The sequence below is a fragment of the Acinonyx jubatus genome, chromosome B2, assembly GCF_027475565.1.
Source record: "Acinonyx jubatus isolate Ajub_Pintada_27869175 chromosome B2, VMU_Ajub_asm_v1.0, whole genome shotgun sequence".
In the NCBI taxonomy this organism is placed as follows: domain Eukaryota; kingdom Metazoa; phylum Chordata; class Mammalia; order Carnivora; family Felidae; genus Acinonyx; species Acinonyx jubatus.
In genome coordinates, this window is record NC_069385.1 from 136,176,509 (window position 1) to 136,194,930 (window position 18,422).

General features: G+C 46.2%; 1 protein-coding gene across 6 annotated transcripts in view; it reads left to right on the forward strand.

The window, feature by feature from the left end:
- JARID2 (jumonji and AT-rich interaction domain containing 2) overlaps positions 1-18,422 on the forward strand; it is a 270,402-nt gene that overhangs the window by 156,909 nt on the left and 95,071 nt on the right. For 2 of the 6 annotated variants that reach the window (XM_027040335.2, XM_027040336.2), the window contains one exon: positions 815-956. The exons of the other annotated variants lie outside the window; for them this stretch is intronic. In XM_027040335.2, coding sequence (XP_026896136.1) covers positions 815-956 — 142 coding nt within the window. The remainder of the gene's footprint in view (positions 1-814; positions 957-18,422) is intronic. 6 annotated transcript variants of the gene reach the window in all.

Below are 18,422 nucleotides of genomic sequence, written 5' to 3' on the forward strand. Positions count from 1 at the left end.
ATGGTGTCCTATATGCAGTTCTAGAGAATCCTTATCCTTTGAGACCATCAAAGGTAAATGTGACTGTCTCCTGTAACGGACTACTAGGAAGATGAAGTTGTGTAGTAGGATTTCTAGTTAATAACCTAAGCTGTGGCTCCAAAATAGTGATGGGTTTGCTTGTGTCGTTCCTGAAGGCCATTCCAGGAAGGATTTCAGTGTTTCTGAGAGTATGTCTTCAGCCCTTTGAAGGAAAACTAGTTCAACTCGGTAACACACGAGGTGCCTTTCTTTCCACCACCCACCCCAGCCTCAAAAGATGTTTATGTATTTTGAAAAGAACCCTGCAGTATACTGTGTTACAGAACTCTGCTTGGATTTCTTACTGTTGAAACTACTTCCTGGGCCTAAAGTAGGATGAAGTGTCCCACTCAGAAGGGACCTGTACCCTTTTCTTTTTAAAAAAAATTTTTAAAAACATGTTTATTTTTGAGACATAAGAGTTGGAGCGGGGGGAGGGGCAGAGAGAGAGAGAGGGAGACACAGAATCCGAAGCTGGTTCCAGACTCTGCCCTGTCAGCACAGAGCCCTACCTGGGGCTCGAACCCAGGAACCACGAGCTCATGACCTGAGCTGAAGTCGGACGCTCAACCGACTGAGGCCCCCCCACCCCCACCCTCCCCCACCCAGGTGCCCCAGGACTTGTACCTTTTAATCCTGTTCTTCCCAAATTCTGGTCTGTCCTCATCAGCCGTTGTGTGAGGGGTAACTGTGGTAAAGCGCTGCTTCCTGATGTCATGTGTTTTAAGTGTTTGTCCCCTTTTCTCACCTGTAGGGCTCCTTGGTCATGGCCAGTCTAAGGGATTAGGACCAGCGTCAGAACAGTCAGAGAATGAGAAGGACGATGCATCCCAGGTGTCCTCAACTAGCAACGATGTTAGTTCTTCAGATTTTGAAGAAGGGCCGTCGAGGAAAAGGTTAGTACCCAAGGCTGAAAATGCTGACGCCTTAAACCAGGGACCTCAAACCAGGCGCCAGGTTTTCCCACAGGGAACACACTCGGGCCCCCTCACCCTGCCTCCTGGTTTTCTCAGAGGAGCCAGGGTTCTGGATGTGTCACAGCCCATGTCCTGGTTTCTAAGTATTGTCCACCAATTGTCATGAAAAATGAACACACTTCAGCAAATGATCTGGGCCTCACAGAACCTCTTCTTGGCCTGAGAATTGGCCCTGAGGGTTTACCGACTTGTAATTCTTGTCTTCACTGATCCTTTTCATCGACTCTCCCGTTTGTGGAGTCCATTCAATGCTATTTCTTTTTGCCATGTCTGAGGAGAGCCGTTCCTAACCGCGTGAAGAACGAAATGTGGTGTTTCTGAGAATTTTCTCCCTCCTCAGGAAAGCAGAACGGCTTGGTGTTCAACTCTGTCAGCAGTGGCGGAATCATTCATGAAACTTTTAATTTACCAGGTTTTTATTTTTTATTTTTTTTTAATTTAAGGACTTTCCTGAATAATAAGCTTGTGAGAGTTTGATAGGGAAGTTGGCTATGAGAGCTTGATAAGCTTGTGGTTTCCTGGTCAAACAGCAGCAGTGACATTATATAATGCTTTTAGTCTGGTGTTTCAAAATCCCCTTGCTGATCACCTGCCTTATTTCATTCCTCATGTGTTGTGTTGTGTCCCTCCCCTCCCTTTAGAATTTATATTTCATTTTTTCTTTTCCTTCCTTCCTTCCTTCCTTCCTTCCTTCCTTCCTTCCTTCCTTCCTTCCTTCCTTCCTTCCTTTCATTTTTTTCTTTCTTTCTTCCTATTCTCATACTTGTGATTTTCCTGGATGACTCGATTAAGGACTTTTTCTTAGAACTTCCGTCGTGTGAGAGGTTGGGGAAAGGGGGAAAAAAATTCCCTTTGTCTGGTTGCCTCTGTTTTACTCTTTCTACAGAATTCTAAATTACCTTTCGGAAACGATCTAGATGCGTGTATCTAACAAAGAACTGAACAGAGTGGAAATTAAGAGGAAAGGAATGGATTGGCCATGGGTTAGGTATTCCAAATCCTTAACAGAACTGGACTTTGGTCTGAATGTTGACGTTGATCGCTCAGTCTTCTTGTATTTGCCTCCATCATGCAGTGTCTTCGTTCGGAAAACCCGTGTTGCATTTTCTCTTAATTCTTGGCACTGCGTCTGAGAAGAGGTCCCAGATTTGTTATTAGTACACTCAGTAAGCATATGTAAGAAGTTTCTCTGCCAGTGTATTGGGCCTTGCAAGTTACTTACTCTCTTTACAGACCCTTGAGTGAGTGTCTCAGCGACAAGCCTATTACACTTCAGATACTGGGCCACAAACACTCTCGCTCTGCCCCAGTTTGAGAAATGCATCCTCACAAGAGAAGGAATTCGAGAATGTGTGTTATAAATCCCCTCAGTAAATATATTGGAACGTGTAATGATATTATCCATGCTTGCAAACATGGGTGGGTGGTCATGCATCTGGCATCTTTCATCACTGTTTGGGGAGCAGAATTCTATGAGTGGGGTTGGAAATGTCAGTGCCGCTCCTTTAGCCGCATGGCTGTCAATCACTCTCACCTCCAGAAAGATCCTGCCAGCATGGGGGGGTGGTGCCCGAGATCAGTCGGTTTCATTCTCTTGGTTGGTTTCATTCTCTTGGTCGAAGGGGGTCGCTGGCCCTTTGTCCTTGACCCCAGCGCCTTTCTCCGGTGCTGCTGGCCTCCTCTTTGCACGGTGCTGTGTAGTAGCTGCGCAGCAGCTGTATGCAAATCAGTCCTTTTAACTTTTGTTCTCCAGGACAGTGGAAAAGAGAAATTTTGTTCAGGGTGAATCTCAGGAAAACGTGACCATCGCTAATCTGCTTTAATTAGTGTGCCAAGTAACTTGTTTTACGGGATTAAGGATTCATAGCTGCATTTCATTTGGTTATAATCACACTCTACTCAGTGAAATCCATCAGGGACATAATGTAGGTTATGGTTTGACAGGTTAGGTTAGATTTTGGGCTGGTCTGGGGTGGTCTGGATTTTGACAGGAGGTGGGGGGGCTTTGTAGTTTACCAATAAATAGGTGGGGTAGTTAGGGCTAAAATTTCTTGCAGGGTTGTAGGGTACGTCGCAAATACAAAATAATAATGCTTTCTGGCTTTCAAAGAGCTCGTTTGTTTTGATCTCCACTTCATTGGTATTTGGCATGAACCGTGCCTTCCGAGACACATCGTTAGAACTGGAATCTGAATTCCTGCCAGACTTCAGTACTCAGCCTTCCTTTATCTTACACCTATTAGACCTTTTTAAATAATCGAATAGGGTGTCGTGTAGTGTGCTGTCTCTGCTGATGACTGGTCAAGCTCAGAGTACCTGCCTAAGGTTGTTGTTTCCAAATGTCACTTGGAGCATTTGGTGGATTGTTGATTAGACGCTACTTTTTACTGTGTGTCTAACGTTCCCTGAGCCTTGTGTATATATATATATAGTGTGTGTGAATAGTTGAGAGGAGCAAATTTTGTGATGGACCACTTGGGTTCTCTGTAGGCATTTAGACTGTGTGGGACAACACGGAATCCTAAACTTGGAGGGCCATGATTTATGTCTTTGCTCTAAACACAGCCTTCTCTTTGAGAATTGCTAGCCATTCTTGTACAGTTAATTGCTCTTCCTAAATACATGGTTTTTAGGATCACCACTTAATATGCCTTTTGTCTTGGGAGTGGAGGGAAGAGGGAATTTGTGTTTGAGTTTTGTAAGAAAAATTAAGATACAAAGTGTAGACTAGGCCAGCCTCAGTTAGACCTTGCCTTGAGTTTCCAACTTGGAAATGAGAGCAATTCCATTTTCTGATGATGCCTGTCATGTGATTTTCAAGTGTTCAGTGCAAACATCTCATGTGTTTGCAAAGTGTTATTTTTGTACAGGAGCATCTCCCCCTCCCCCCTCCCTGAGCTACATTTGGCCCTGTGTACTTGGTGCCATTGGTTTTACTGGACATTGGGGATCTTTTTGGCATACAGAAAGCAAAAGAATCCAGAGCTCTAAAGGACTTATTTTTTCTTTATTGAGGCAAACATGAAAGGTATCCAGCCATCGGAAGGTAGTCCTCTGAAATCTTTGTCCGCTCTTTGTAAAACAAAAGCCACCCTCTCTAGAAGCCCTTTGCCTCTTTGATGGACACGACATCCCAGCCACTGATGATCTCTGGAGGACTCTGAGCTGGTGGGAGTCCCTACCTGTTGATTTTCCTTGTCTTTTGATCATTGGGGTGGATGCCATTAAAAGATACACATTAATGTAGCGTTAATGTTCAGAACGGAAACATTATAGAAACTTTGAGCTTTTAATCCGCACCTTCGGATTCCGATGGTGGCCATGCCTACCTGGTTCCTTTCCCTCCCCATCCTGTTACACGGACAGTGCCTGTCCTGTTACTTTTTGCTGCAGGGCACGCAAGTTTTACGAGAGTCAAGTGTATCTGAGTATTTTTAGAAGCCAGAATGGACAGATTCTGTCAGTCAGGTGTGGAAATACTCAGATGGTGATGGGAATATGGATTACTTTTTAGGAACAGTGAGGACTGGAGTTAGACTATGTGGCTTGTTGTTCGGGCCCAGCATCTATTTGTCCCGTGCCTTTGGACAGGTTCTTGTAGCATTGCTGGGCTGCAGTTTCCTTATTTGTTAAAATATCTTTTTTTTTTTTTTTTTTTAATGTTTATTTTTGAGACAATGTGAGAGACAGAGTGCAAGAAGCAGAGGGGCAGACAGAGGGGGAGACACAGAATCCGAAGCAGGCTCCAGGCCCTGAGCTGTCAGCCCAGAGCTCGACGCGGGGCTCGGACTCCCGAACCGCGAGATCATGACCTGGAGCTGAAGTCGGACGCTCAACCGACTGAGCCACCCAGGCACCCCTAAAATGTCTTTTTAAGAGTAGTAACCACCTCGTGGTGGTTTTGTGCACCACACGAAGTGAATTTGTGAAGAGCCCCTAGGTATGTGATGCATACCATGTATTAGATGCTGTGTTATTAGTGATCATCGCTGAATGACACCTGAATTGTGAGCATGGGCATTTATTGGGAACTTCTCAAACACGTTTTAGAGGAATTTTGATTTCTACGAACTGCGGTAATCACTGTGGTGACACTGTCACCACCATCTGTGGGCAGATGGAAGAGTGTAGGCGGGTATCTCTTCTAAAGTTCCTGAGTCACAGGAAGGGACCCTATGGCTTTTAGTGTGGATTTCCTCCATGGAGGTTGGCGTAACCAGGTTATTTGCCCGCGTGAAGCAGTCCTGAATGGGATGAGGTTCAAGGTTGCGAAGATGGGCTGTTGGTGAGCAGATTCCGTCTCCACCATGCACCTTGCTGCCAGGGAGGCTTCTGTTTTGCTAGTACCAGTGGCTAAGATCCTGGACTCACTTTGAAAGAAAACTCTAATAAGAGAGTCTAGTGAACTAGCAAAAAGCGGGGGGGCGGCAGGTTTCTTGTTAAAGAGCTTAGGCCATTGATAATACAAGACTCGAGTTCACAGATCGTCCCACTGCAGTGGATTGGGTTTTGAATAGGAGAATCATCTTAAGAGGGAGGATGCCATGACTTAGGTGCATTGAGTTTCTGGTTACAAATACGTGTTGAAGATGGTGAGCCTTCTCCTGGGCTTTTGGAATAGGTATTCCTTTCATAGCTGAAGAGTCAGTACGGACGCGTTCCTTATTTCTGTTCTGAGTTACTTGGGTGATACAAGATACTTTTCTACCTCCAGATTTGGAAGGAGGATAGGTCCAAATGCATAGCGTTCTTTCTTGGCACTGTTAGGCATTGGAGTTATTCACTGTGAACATCCTGAAGAATTAGAATTTTTAAAAGTCTAAATGTTTGCTTCCCTTTAACAAAATGCATTATTAGTCCAGTTTAACTCTTAATTTTTTATTTTTTAAATGGTTATTTTTGAGAGAGAGAGAGACAGAGTACGAGCAGCAGGGGAGTGGCAGAGAGGGAGACGCAGAATCCAAAGCAGGCTCCAGGCTCCGAGCTGTCAGCGCAGCGGGGCTTGAACTCACAAACTGCAAGATCATGACCTGAGCCAAGGTCAGACACTCAACTGACTGAGCCACCCACGGGCCCAAGTAGTCCAGTGTAATGTTAAAGATACTTGCCTTGCTGTTACTGCCAAGATTGAAAGCAAAACAAGCAACAAATAGCCTTAGATCTGTTCCTCTTAATCTTTGGTTTAGAGTTAGACGCTTCCACTGACCAGGGTATTACAGATGGTTTCGTCGTTATAGCCTTGAAGACTATTTTACCTAGTAGAGACGAGTACTATTAACATTTTTTAATTCTACAGCTATCTTGACTAAGATCTAGACTCTACTTGTGGGAAGTAAAGAAGGGACAAAATTGCAGAATGGAATATTATGTGGGATCTCTAATAACCACTGAAAATAATTGTGGAATTATATATAGGGTAAATGGAGATGTGTCAAGCCTGTCTGCTTTTCTTTCCTTCTTGTAGATCTGTCTTTCCAGGGTCATTTTCCTTTTGCCTGACAGGACTTTAAATATTTACTAGTCTGCTGGTGTTGGATTACTCTTCCAGCTTTAATGTAAGAATTACAGGATTATTTCCAGTTCTAAGAAGTTTACCTTCATTTTATTTTTTTAAAAATTTATTTATGTATTTTGATCGAGCGAGCAAGCCGGGGGGGGGGGGGGAATTTCAAGCATGATCTGCACCCCCAGTGTAGAGCCTCAAGTGGGGCTGAAACTTATGAACTGTGAGATCATGACCTGAGCCGAAGTTGGACGCTCAACTGACTGAGCCACCCAGGCCCCCCAGTAATTTATCTTCATTTTAAAAAGATTTTTTGCACATTATAGGATTTTAGGGTGGTGTCCCTGCCCCTGGCCCGAGGTATTTTAAAGTTAATGTCCACTGTCTCCTGTTTTGCATGGTTTCCAACAAGAAGTCTGCTGTCACTTTTTTTCTTTTTTTAAAACCCTCTCCAAGAAGTAACATTTTTCCCAGTCTACTTTTTAAGATTTTCTTCTTCTTAATCATACCATACCATACCATACCATACCATGTCCCTTGGAATAGTTTGTTTCTTGTGTTTAGAGTTCACTGAACTTCTTTTTCTGTAAATTTTGTCAGTTTGGGAAACATCAGAGGTAGTAATTTTGCGAATATCTGTTAGTGTGTGTGCTTTTCCCCTTTAGGTTTTTCAGTTGCGCGTCTATTTGGGTTGGGCTGCTTGCTCTTTGAGGCTCTGTTCGTTTCATCCCCGTTTCCGCCCGCCCCCCCCCCCCCCCCCATGTTTTACTTTAGGTAGTTTCTTTTTTTTTTTCTTTTAATTTTTTAATGTTTATTCACATTTGAGAGAGACACAGAGGCAGAGTGTGAGCGGAGAAGGGGCAAAGAGAGCTAGACACAGAATCCGAAGCAGACTCCAGGCTCTGAGCTGTCCGCACACAGGCCAACGCGGGGCTCGAACTCAGAAACTGCGAGATCATGACTTGAGCTGAAGTCGGATGCTTAACCGACTGAGCCACCCAGGCGCCCCCATTGTTGCTTTAGGTAGTTTCTACCCATTATCTATAGAAGTGTATTTTTTTTTTTTTTCTTTTTAACCTCAGATTTTTATCTCTAGAAGTTAGATTTTGGTCTTTCTGAGTAATCTTCAGTGGCCCTCCTGTGCTTACTCTCTACTTTCTTGAACTCATGGAGCACAGTGACAGTAGAGGTTTTAGTACACGTGTCTGCTAATTCTATCAGCTGTGTTATTCAGGAGTCAGTTTGGGATTGACTGATGTTTGGCCTCATTAGAGGTCATATTTTCCTGCTCTTTTGTTTGCCTGATGATTTCTTCTTGGATGTCCGGCAGCACACATTTTCCTTTGGGTTCTGTCTGGATGCGTTTGTATTTCTCTACCTGTTCTTGAGCATTGCCCTAAGGTGTGATGAAGTTCGTAGGAAGCCGTTTGGTCCTTTTGGATCTTGGCATTTCAGCTTTGTTGGATAGAGCCAGAGCCGTGTTTTCTGTAGGGTTAAGTTCGTCCCACTGCTCAGGCACGAGGAGTCCTCGCTGCCCCGGGAGCTAATGGCATTTGCTGTTTTGGCTAGTAGGTACAGGCTCTGTTCCCGGTGCTGTGTGGGATTCGGTGACTGTTACCTCTAATTGTTTCTCGTGGTATTTTGCATTCAGTCGTTTCCTGACGAGTGCCTGCTGGTACTCTGTGAATACTTGAGGAGCCTCCAGAATTTTCTGTGTGGCCCTCTCCCTTCCAGGACTCTGCCTTACAGATTCTCTTCCATACCTTGGCCTTCGCAAACTCCCAGCTCCTTTTTGCTCAATTTCGATTCCTCTAACCCCTGCTTGAATTGCCCCGTCCGTGGGCTGTGGTCCTGATCTGTTGACCAGGGCCCCAGTCCTGATCTGTTGAGGATCACAGTGCTTTGTTTTGTGACTTCCATTGTCTTGTGAGGATTTTTAGTTTCTTTCAGGCGGTACGTAAGTCCTGTCCCTGTCGTTCTGTTCCTTGAACGTTGAGTGAGAGGGAGAAGGGTACCACCAGGAAACGTAACTGCCGTGTTTGCGCTTTATCTTAGTCATGGTCCTAACCTTTCCAATTTTGTTAGTCATTAAAAGAAGAAAAGAGTGAATTGCATAAGTAATCTCTGACGCACTGTAGGAGAATCTCAAAATAAAGAAGCAATTGATCTATAAATAGCAAGTCCCGCAGCTCTGCAAGAGAGCGTGTGACTATTAGGAATACTTGAGACTCTTTGAAGTTCTAGAACCTCTGTTTCTAAAAGAGGAAGAATGGCTTAGTGAATAGAACATATGGTGCTTAATCAATCTTACCTTAATCCTGACGAGACACCTGGAAGGTTTTATTATCCCTCTTTCATAGCCGAGTCAACAAATTTTGAAAATACTTAACTGGTAACACCTTTTTCTTTTTCTTTTTCTTTTTCTTTTCTTTTTCTTTTCTTTTTCTTTTCTTTTCTCTTCTCTTCTCTTCTCTTCTCTTCTCTTCTCTTCTCTTCTCTTCTCTTCTCTTCTCTCTCTTCTCTCCTTCCTTCCTTCCTTCCTTTTTTTCCTTCCTTCCTTCCTTTTTTCCTTCCTTCCTTCCTTCCTTTTTTCCTTCCTTCCTTCATTTTTGAGAGAGGGCTGGGGAGAGAGGCCAAACATGAGCAGGGGAGGGCAGAGAAACCCAGAATCCGAAACAGGCTCCAGGCTCTGAGCTGTCAGCACAGAGCCTGATGCGGGGCTGGAACACATGAACTATGAGATCATGACCTGGGCCGAAGTTGGACGCTTAACTGACTGAGCCACCTGGGCACCCCAGTGACACATTTCTTAGAAGTAGCAAAGTCAGGGTTGGAATCCAACACTTCATATCTATAATGCCTGGACTTTTCCACTACACCACATCCCCCTCCATTGGGTCCTTCAAATGTAGGTCTTATTTTTTCAGGTACCTGTGGGACAGACAGATTCCAGAAGGACACTCCTTTTGGGCCAGCAGCACCTGGCTTGGTGAACTGAACCATGGCTGGGTCACACCCTGTCTCGCCGAGCATGTTTGTGCGATGCACACTCCGTGTAGCCCCCTCACATCTTAGTAAATGTTTTCTTCTCTGCCAAGTGTTTGTATTCCTTCTTTCATGAATTAAAAATTCTTTTTTTTCTCCATTGTAAACCAGGCAGTAAATAGAAAGAGGGGGAAAGCTTTAACTTGAGTAAAACACATTTTGCTTTTGCATCCTTTCTGGAGTCCTCCAGTATTCAAGGTTACAGGTCCGTGCTTTTCATGCACAGGGGCACTGGGGAGAGGTCCATCCTGGATGTGAGAACATTCAGGACCTAGTTGACTCTTCCTTTCAGGTGGCTGTTCCAAACAGACCTGTGACTAATTTATGACTGTAGTGGGTTGTTCCCATGTTCCTCTGGGAGGATCCTCTTTGATTTTGGCTTTTCAGTAGTTTGGCGTTGGTGGGCTCTGAGGGGCAAGAGTTCAAGTATTGGCCCACCTCGTGGTGTCTGCTTCATGGACGCATTTCTTACAATGCAGGTTTGGGAGGGGAGTCTCTATCTGCAGCTCTTCATACCTTACCCTTGATCTTAAGCGTTGGCCTAGATAACATGGTCACTGACGTGAAGCTGAAGGTCAGATGTCTTCGGTCGAGTAGCGGAGGGATATCAGATCATTTCAGATTATGCCAGAGATTCCCAGTGGTTGAAGCATGCACGTGTTCTGTTCACTGCAGGATCGCACATGCAGCTCTCCCACGTTCATGGTTAGGTTTTTTCCCTGCAGCCAGAGCCCTGGGCTGCTGTTCAGATCTCAGATGATTTTCAACAATTCTCTCCCTCGCCCTCCGCCCTCCCTAACTCATGGCACGGGTTCTCGCTATTAAAAAGAACCCCCCCCCCCCCTTTCTGTTGCCCATGGTGAATAGAGCCTGGCTGCGGCCCCATCTGCAAAACAAAGGGAGCCGCTGTAATAAACATAACGTCTGACTGGTTTTGTGCACGAAATTACTTAAGGGAGGTTTATGGGATTCCCCATCTCCCCTGCTTAGCTTAGAATTTTAACTGCTTGGCAGATCGGTACTTAGGTGGCATGATCCGGGGGTTACAAAATAATCTTCTGCGGCCTTCTCTCATGTTACTGGTGCATCTTGAGTACATCCTGGTCTTCCTTCTCACACACGTTGGGCCTCTCTGACTCCGTATGCGAATTGTGTCTAAAGGTACCAGGCAGCCCCCTTTACGGAGGCCCAGAGGTGCAACCCAGCCCTCTATCTGGCAAGACAGCGGAGGTCCAGGTGGATTTTGGGGGCGTGGGGTAGAGTTCTGTTGTTGGTTGTTAGGAAATCCAGAATATCTGAGTCAGGGTGGAGTTGGACACTGTAGAAGGAAGACCCTGCAACGAGGGGGCATGTGAAGTTCCCGGGTGACTGAGCAAACTCAGGCTGGTGTTTGGAGGTTGCCTTGAACGTGCATGGGTTGGGTCCAGGAGTTAGGTTTAAATGGCAGGGTAGACTTGTAGGTTCCCTTTGGAATGTTCTCGTCCCCCTTCCTTCTATCCTCTATCTCTAGCTGAAGCGAAGGCTTGTGTTACTACCCAGCCAGGATGCAAGGGCTGAGCCTCTTCGTGCTTGCGTTTCACCCTGGATCGGATGTCTGGGATGTGGGAGCTGGGGCCCCGTGTCACTTGACTCATGCCGACTCCTGTCATCCTGAGGAATGGCGGGGAGGGGGTGGGAAATAAGCCTAGAGGGTAGCGTTCCAGGACTCTGGGCACCCATGCTGGCTGGCACGTTGGTGCTGTGGTCCCAGCCGCCCTGTCTTCGGCTGCGTCTCCTTATCTGCTTTCCTGGCCCTGGAACGGCTATCCTACTGAAACTGTCTCCCTCCTCTCCTCCTTCTAGGCCGTGTGGCGGGGACTCGGTGCTTAGCCTTCTGGGCCCCTGTTGCCGGCTTCCCTTCTTGCCAGTCACCAGTTAGTAGGTGTATCCCCACAACCAGGACTCCAGGGGAGGGGGGCTCACAGCCACCTGGCCTCTAGGAGGTGAAAACTGCTTTCGGAGCACAGGCCTCCTCCCCCACATCCCAGGAGGCCACCCTCCCTGGGACGGCCTTCCCAGGCCTTGGTGTACAGGAGGTTTTTAAAACTCTTAGATCATAACCCCCAGGCATGTGTAGACTATTTGTATCCAGCCTGTAGATCTTAAGGCGGGTGATACCAGGGTGAGACGCTGGTGTCTGAATGATCCTCAGAGCTTGAGGATTTAAGTTGGAACATGTTTTCCTGGCATAGTCTTACAGTGAGGCCCTTGATTAGAAATTGGGGAAAAGAAAAATTAAACGTTAGAATCTGAGATTAGGTTTGGATCCCAGCTTGTCCTCTTAGCTCTCCATGAGAGAGTCATCCCCCCTCGCCCCCCACCATACCCCCTTCGCAGGGTGGCCACAATGAACACTTAATACAGCACTTACACACTAGCAGCATGCCTGTATAAATACGTGTGCAGTTCAGTGCCGGCCATCGCTCTAAATTCGTCACATGTGATAGTCCCATTTAATTCTCCTAGCAAACCCCGTGGGATCGGTCTTTTACTATCATCCCATTTTACTGATGAGAAAACTGAGGCACAGCGTGCACTGTGCACAAGAGATAAAGAGCTTCTGGCACATCGTCAGGACTCAGGAAATGGTTTCTGTCACCTTGAGTAAATCCGTGAAGAGCCATCGTGGAGTGCTGCTGATGGAGAGAGACAGAAGGGTTGTGTTTTCAAGAGTGTTTGGAACAGCCTGAGAATTCTGCAGTCTGGGCACAGTGATCCTGTTTTAACTCTGAGAGGAGTGTGACCCTCGGAGTGTCCAAGGGCGCAATTCATAATTCAAAATTCGAGTTGTTTGCCAAGTCCTGGGATGGAGCTTTAAAAAAAAAAAAAAAAAAAAAAAGATTCGTGAAGCCTGATCTTGTGGTCCAGGGTACCTCCAGTCTAGGGAGAGGAAACCGAAGCAGCTGGTTTCCAGTGCTGGGTGGCGAGCGCCACGGTAAGATGTGACATCCGTGGACCCAGACTGAAGAGCGGGCAGGGTTGTCTAGGGACATTGGGGCATCCGTAAGGTGACCTGTGCACAGAGTCTTTCCTTCCACGGAGAGCAAAGGAGACTCTTGCTGTGTTTTAGGACCCCACGCTAGAGCGGGGGGGAAGTCTTGTGACTTCCTGACAGAATGTTAGGAACCTGTGCCAGTGTCTCAGCCAAAATAATGCAGAGAGAAAGAGACAGACAGAGACAGGCCTAGGGCTCCACTGACCGGTGCCTTGTGTGCTAGGCTACTTGGCTTTCCCAGCTCCTCCCCGGCCCTGAGCCTCTGCATTGTCCTTGGCTGGGATTGGGCCTTGACACGTGAAGTGGTTCTTAAGGCTCTGTAGCAGGCTGCTTCTGGAAGAAGGTCTTTGTGCTTCAGTGGTGTATCTGACCTCACAAGAGGACTGGGAGAAGGCAGGGTTTATTTACTTAACTTTTCTTTATCAATATGGTGAGTCCGAGACCAGAGGGTTAGTTGATATTTTGAAAAGGCACACATGGATGGTTATGGGATCAGGGGAAGGGTATTGGGTCCCAGTCTAGTTGTTTCTATCTTGTTGAAGCCTTAGAATTGACACGGTGTTATTGTAGTTGATTTTAAAAGACTCATTTATAAGAGCGCGGGGCACATCTCACACCTCCTCACCACCCCTTCCTGGGTAGAGAAATGACACATTGACCAGGGTCCTGCAGAGACAGTGCTGTGGGCTGGGAGCTGTGTAGGCCTCAGGGTGGAAAGGGCCAGCTAGACAGCCTGGCAGTCCCTGATAGCCCAGATGGTCCTTAAATGAAAGAACCTATCTCAGCCCTAGATAGGAGCCTCGGATGCTTTAAACCTTGGTCCCTGAGTCGGTCTAAGCCAGGATGTGTTCCCAGGCACTGAATCTATTTGTTGGATGACAGCATTAGCTTTTGTTGATCATACAGGTGGAGACAGACCAACTCCCTGTCTTCACCTTAGTAAATAAAAGACAAACCCCAATCTGGATTTGTATTTTATTTTTTTATTTTCCTTAAATACCAGCAGAAGCCGTTTTATGCAGGTCCAGGGCTAATTAAAAGGGAGGGTGGGGGTGGGGAGGGGAACTATCACTGTCCTTTTCTGGTTTTTATCAGAAGGCTTTTAGTATAAACTCCCATTGGCTCCATCCTGTCCTGAGTTTTAAAGTTAGCATGGAATTTCGATCTTTGTGTGTCAAAGCACCACCTATCTGGCCTTGGGTAATTAGGGGTGGGGTAATACTTACACAGATAGGGCTCACAGCACCTAGGGGTCCAAAGCAGGGAGAACATCCATCTTTCCATCCTTGTGTAGCTGATCTTTAAGTTTACTGTTCATGCTGATTTTTTTGGAATTTGTATGAAGCTTTTCGTTGGTGGAACTGGGCTCCTCTTTCCTCGTTTTTGTTTTTTTCCCTGACAAATGTGGGATTCTGTCTAGAGAAGTCTTTGTAGATCCTCGGTTCTTCTGCATAAACGCACACCACTATCCTACAGGCCGGCGCACGTGGGTCTTCCGCATCAAGGAAGGAACCGGAAGCCTGGGGCCTGCCCCAACGCAGGTGTGTCCTGTGTAGGGTTACAGATTGGCCAAACACCTCTGATTTATATTGGCCGGCAGTCATCACTGATGACAAGTTTTTAGACACTTGTGGGAGTGGGCAGCTGCCCCCCGAAATTTGCTTGAGGTTCCTGGTGAGCACGCAGGCTTCTGGCCACATTTATTTAAGGAAAATGGCTTGTGAGTTTCATCTGAGGTAGTTTCATTACTGCTGTGGCCATTTCCTTTTTCCGTTACCTCGGAGATCTGATTGCAGGGGTATCCCTTTTACCTCCCATGCAGATTCTGATCTAGCTTGTGGTTGCCATGGAAACCGGGTACCGGTTTCTTGCCCTCTTCCTGTATCCCGGCTCCTCTTAATCTCTTAAGTATGAATGCCTGTGCCACGTGCTTCTGACATCCTCCCCTTCCCCCCCTGCACAGGACAAGTGTAAACCCGTCCCTGATCTTTGCAGCAGTATCTGGCCCTCCTGGAAACATCTTATCAGTTCGGGAGTTTTCCTTGATGAAATCGAGAGGGAGGGAAATAGACACTGGTTCCAGACGGCTCACATGCAAGGCACTGGATGCGGCTTTGTGAGGTTTGGAGGCACCTTGTCTGTGAAGGGGGTGACGTGACAGCCGTTTGTGTCACTTGTGGTTCACATGTGCCTGGGTTGTTAGAGGTGGCTTTTTACGCAGAGCATTCCTTGTCAGTACCCCCTCCCCCCTTCCCCCTGCTGCTTTGCAGCTCCATTAAAAGCAGTGTACGTTGTTGTTGCCTCTTGGATGGGAAGAGAATGTTCCTGCCTTGAGCACCCAGCTCTGCTCCCTCCCTCTCAATTCTAGAGCTGGGCCCAAGGGTAGGGGTTGGCTGGAGAGATTCTCAGAGGACCCGCTAAGGAGGCGAGGCAGCCGTAAATGACTTGTTAGGGGGAGCATCTGGTTGGCTTCTGATGTCAGAAATGTAAAGAATCCTAATCAGAGGCAGTGTCCCGCGCCCCTCCCCCTCTAAGGTAAATATCAGGCAAGAACATTTTCTCTTTTGTTTTCGATTCAGTTGCTTTGATTTGCACAAGATAGAATCTTTTAAAGAGTGTAATCCTCATAAGATGCCTTGATCTGTGTCTCATGAAGCTTAAAGCCTGTTGCAGGGAATGGGGTGTAGAGTCAGGGTCATCAGGGTGGGGAAGAAACGGGCGATCTCCCCATCTAGTCCTGCTCACTCGTCCTTCACGCTTTTTTAAAAATTTGTTTATTTTCCTTCAAGCTTTTTTAAATTTTTTTTAATTTTTTTTAATTTTTTTTAATTTTTGGGACAGAGAGAGACAGAGCATGAACGGGGGAGGGGCAGAGAGAGAGGGAGACACAGAATCGGAAGCAGGCTCCAGGCTCTGAGCCATCAGCCCAGAGCCCGACGCGGGGCTCGAACTCGCGGACCTCGAGATCGTGACCTGAGCTGAAGTCGGACGCTTAACCGACTGCGCCACCCAGGCACCCCTTTCCTTCAAGCTTTTAAAAAGCTCTGGCCCTCAGCTTCCTCAAATGGGATCCACCCTTTGTATCTTTGTATCCCCAACTACTGGTAGGGTATCTGGTATCTGATAAATGCAGTAAGTATTTGTAGGGTTTTTTTGTTTTGTTTTGTTTTTTTTTAATGAATGTAAACCAGTTCTACCAGTAAGTAGCCAAATAAAGCATAAGGAAAGGAAATCCTCTGGGAGGATTTGAGAAGCATATTTTCCTGTTTAGAATCTTCCAGATCTTTCACATCCACTTTATCCTACTGGAAGGTAGGTGGGTGCCTGTGTTAAGTTTGCGCATTGTGTGCTTTTGAAGTATTTCCCGTAGTTATTTGTCTTGCTTTAAAGGTTTAGGAGCAAACAAAGTCCTTTTTTGGTAGTTACATAATTTTCCTATCTTTCATACTGCTCTCCGCTCCCCCCCCCCCCCCCCCAAATTCCTTCATCCTTCTTACCTCTCTTTGGTTCTGTAAATACTCCCTGAGACCAAAAATGGGTTTAGGATATAAATAATAAAGAAGGGCCTGTTTCTACTTTTGCAGCCCATTCAGGGGGCTCAAACTACTATAGTATAAGGCCACTGAATTTTCACTTAGCATCATCAATCAGTGATGCCGAGGGAAGGGAAAAATGTCTTCTTGCCCCAAAGCCCTGTGGTACCAGCTTAAGGTAGACTATACAGTTTTCTGCTCTCTTTAAAATTTTCAAATCTTGAAGCTGATTATGATTCTCTGATGATAATTATTCTGATAATAATGGTGTTAAGCCTATATCTGGCTTTTTCTCCTGTTACCCTCACAGATTTCGCTTTCTCCCCCAAAGGTACCTGACCTCGCTTTTGTGCTCTTGGAGTTAATTTTGGGGAGGGGGGTGGACTGTGTAAAGTTTCAATAGCCTGTAGGACGACTTGGCAGAAAGCTTCAGATATGTAGAATTAACATTAATATTAATTCCTGTTGTCTACCATATATAAACTGAAAGAATGAAACCATTCAAAAGGAAAGCAAAGCCAGCTCTTACTAAAACGAGTTTCTGTCCTGATGTTCGTATGTGGTTTCAGACCTATTTCGAAACGAATGGAGGCTGGAGAGGTTACTTCTTTCGTATGAAGTACTATTCTGTTGAGTACATAACTGTATAATAGGCCAGGTGCTTTACTGAATCAAGTAAATTGTCCTCTGAAAGTATAATTAAAAAAAAAAAAAATACACAAAGCATGCATTGGCCTGGATGTAGCAGGCTGGTGGTTACGGGTTACGATCTCGAGAGAAGGCCAGTGTGGGTGCCCACTTACCTGGGGTGATCGGGTAGTTGGCTGTTCTCCAGATCGGAGCCCGCCTCTGCCCCCTTGCAGACTTTGAGGGAGAACCCACGAGGATGCTTCTAAGTCACATGAGCATGATTCAGCCCAGCATTTGTGGGGGGGTGGGGGGTGGGAGCTGTGGTTACTTCATGATTAGCCTTTGGTATATTGGTTAACTTAAAGTCTGGAAGAAAGATTTTCAGATTCTGTCATTTTGGGGCTGTAAAGGATGGGATTCTTGCAGTTTTTAAGTATTGTTTTTCTCAGCTATTCTTTCCCTGCAACATAAGTTATAAATTTGTTCAGCCTGTTATTCTGCCCCCGAGAAATATGCTTGGTTTGCTGTGACAGCCTGCAGACTGTTGGTACATTGTAGGGCTGTAATCTGCTCCTTGCTGTGGCCAGTGCCATTTTGTAGCATGGATGGCACTTGGCCTTTCTGGAGCTTGTAGTTGCTCCCCTTTGTGGAGATTTGAGCCGCCCTCGCCAGGATTTCTCTCTCGATTCGCCTTTCTCATGCCTCCTATACTCCAGGCGCCTTGCATGAGACTGGGGTAAATCCAGCCCTTATGGATGATCTGGAAGGGAGATCACCTGTTCTGAAGATGAGAAATCTAAGGCTAAGAGAGGACTTGGGACTGTGAGAATGTCGTCTAATGTTTGAAATGTGCATTCCTCTTTTCTGTACAGCCAAACCCGTGTGGCTGCTTAAAGATGCCTTCAGACTGTGAGTTTGGGACTGTTGGAAGCCAGAGGGGAGGGGGTGACAGGTATAGCTTTCCCTTTCTGCTGGGGACCTACTTGCTTGTTGGGAGGTCCGGGAGGGGGAGGCTGGGAGGCACCACCTTTTGTGTTGTTCATCCATTACCACCACCTTGGGTGCAAACAAGTTTCCACGTTATTCAGATTTTTATGGCTTAAGCCTCAGATGAGCAGGACAAACTTTTCTGTTTGAAGATGGACATCTGCCCCCTCTGGCCTTCTGTCGCAAAGGCTCCTCCTCTCTTACCAGTCTCCTACATTTGCCCAGATAGGCACTTTGAAATTCACACTTTAAGAAAATTTTTTTAGTATTCATGGAAAGATTTAAAACTATGAACATAATTTTTCCTTTCAAAGAAGCAACTTATGAATATACTTCACAGACGTCAGTTTGGATTGTGACACCATGGACTTTTCCAGATGGTAGATCCTCCAGTGTTAACTCTTCATGTAGAAACGTTGAGACCGCTTTGGTTGAAATGCCCTTAAACCAGTAGCCGCCAAGGGTATGCCAGTGGGAACAGACCCACGTCTCTTACTGAATAAAACCAATAAGGAGTCCGTTCCTTTCCAGGTACGCTCGGCTAGGGAAGCCGGTTGGCCCTGTCGAGCTCTGCCTGCATATTTTTGCTAAGCAGACTGGGGCCTACAGTACATATGGGACTAATGCCGTCCCCCTGTATGGTGCTTCTCTTG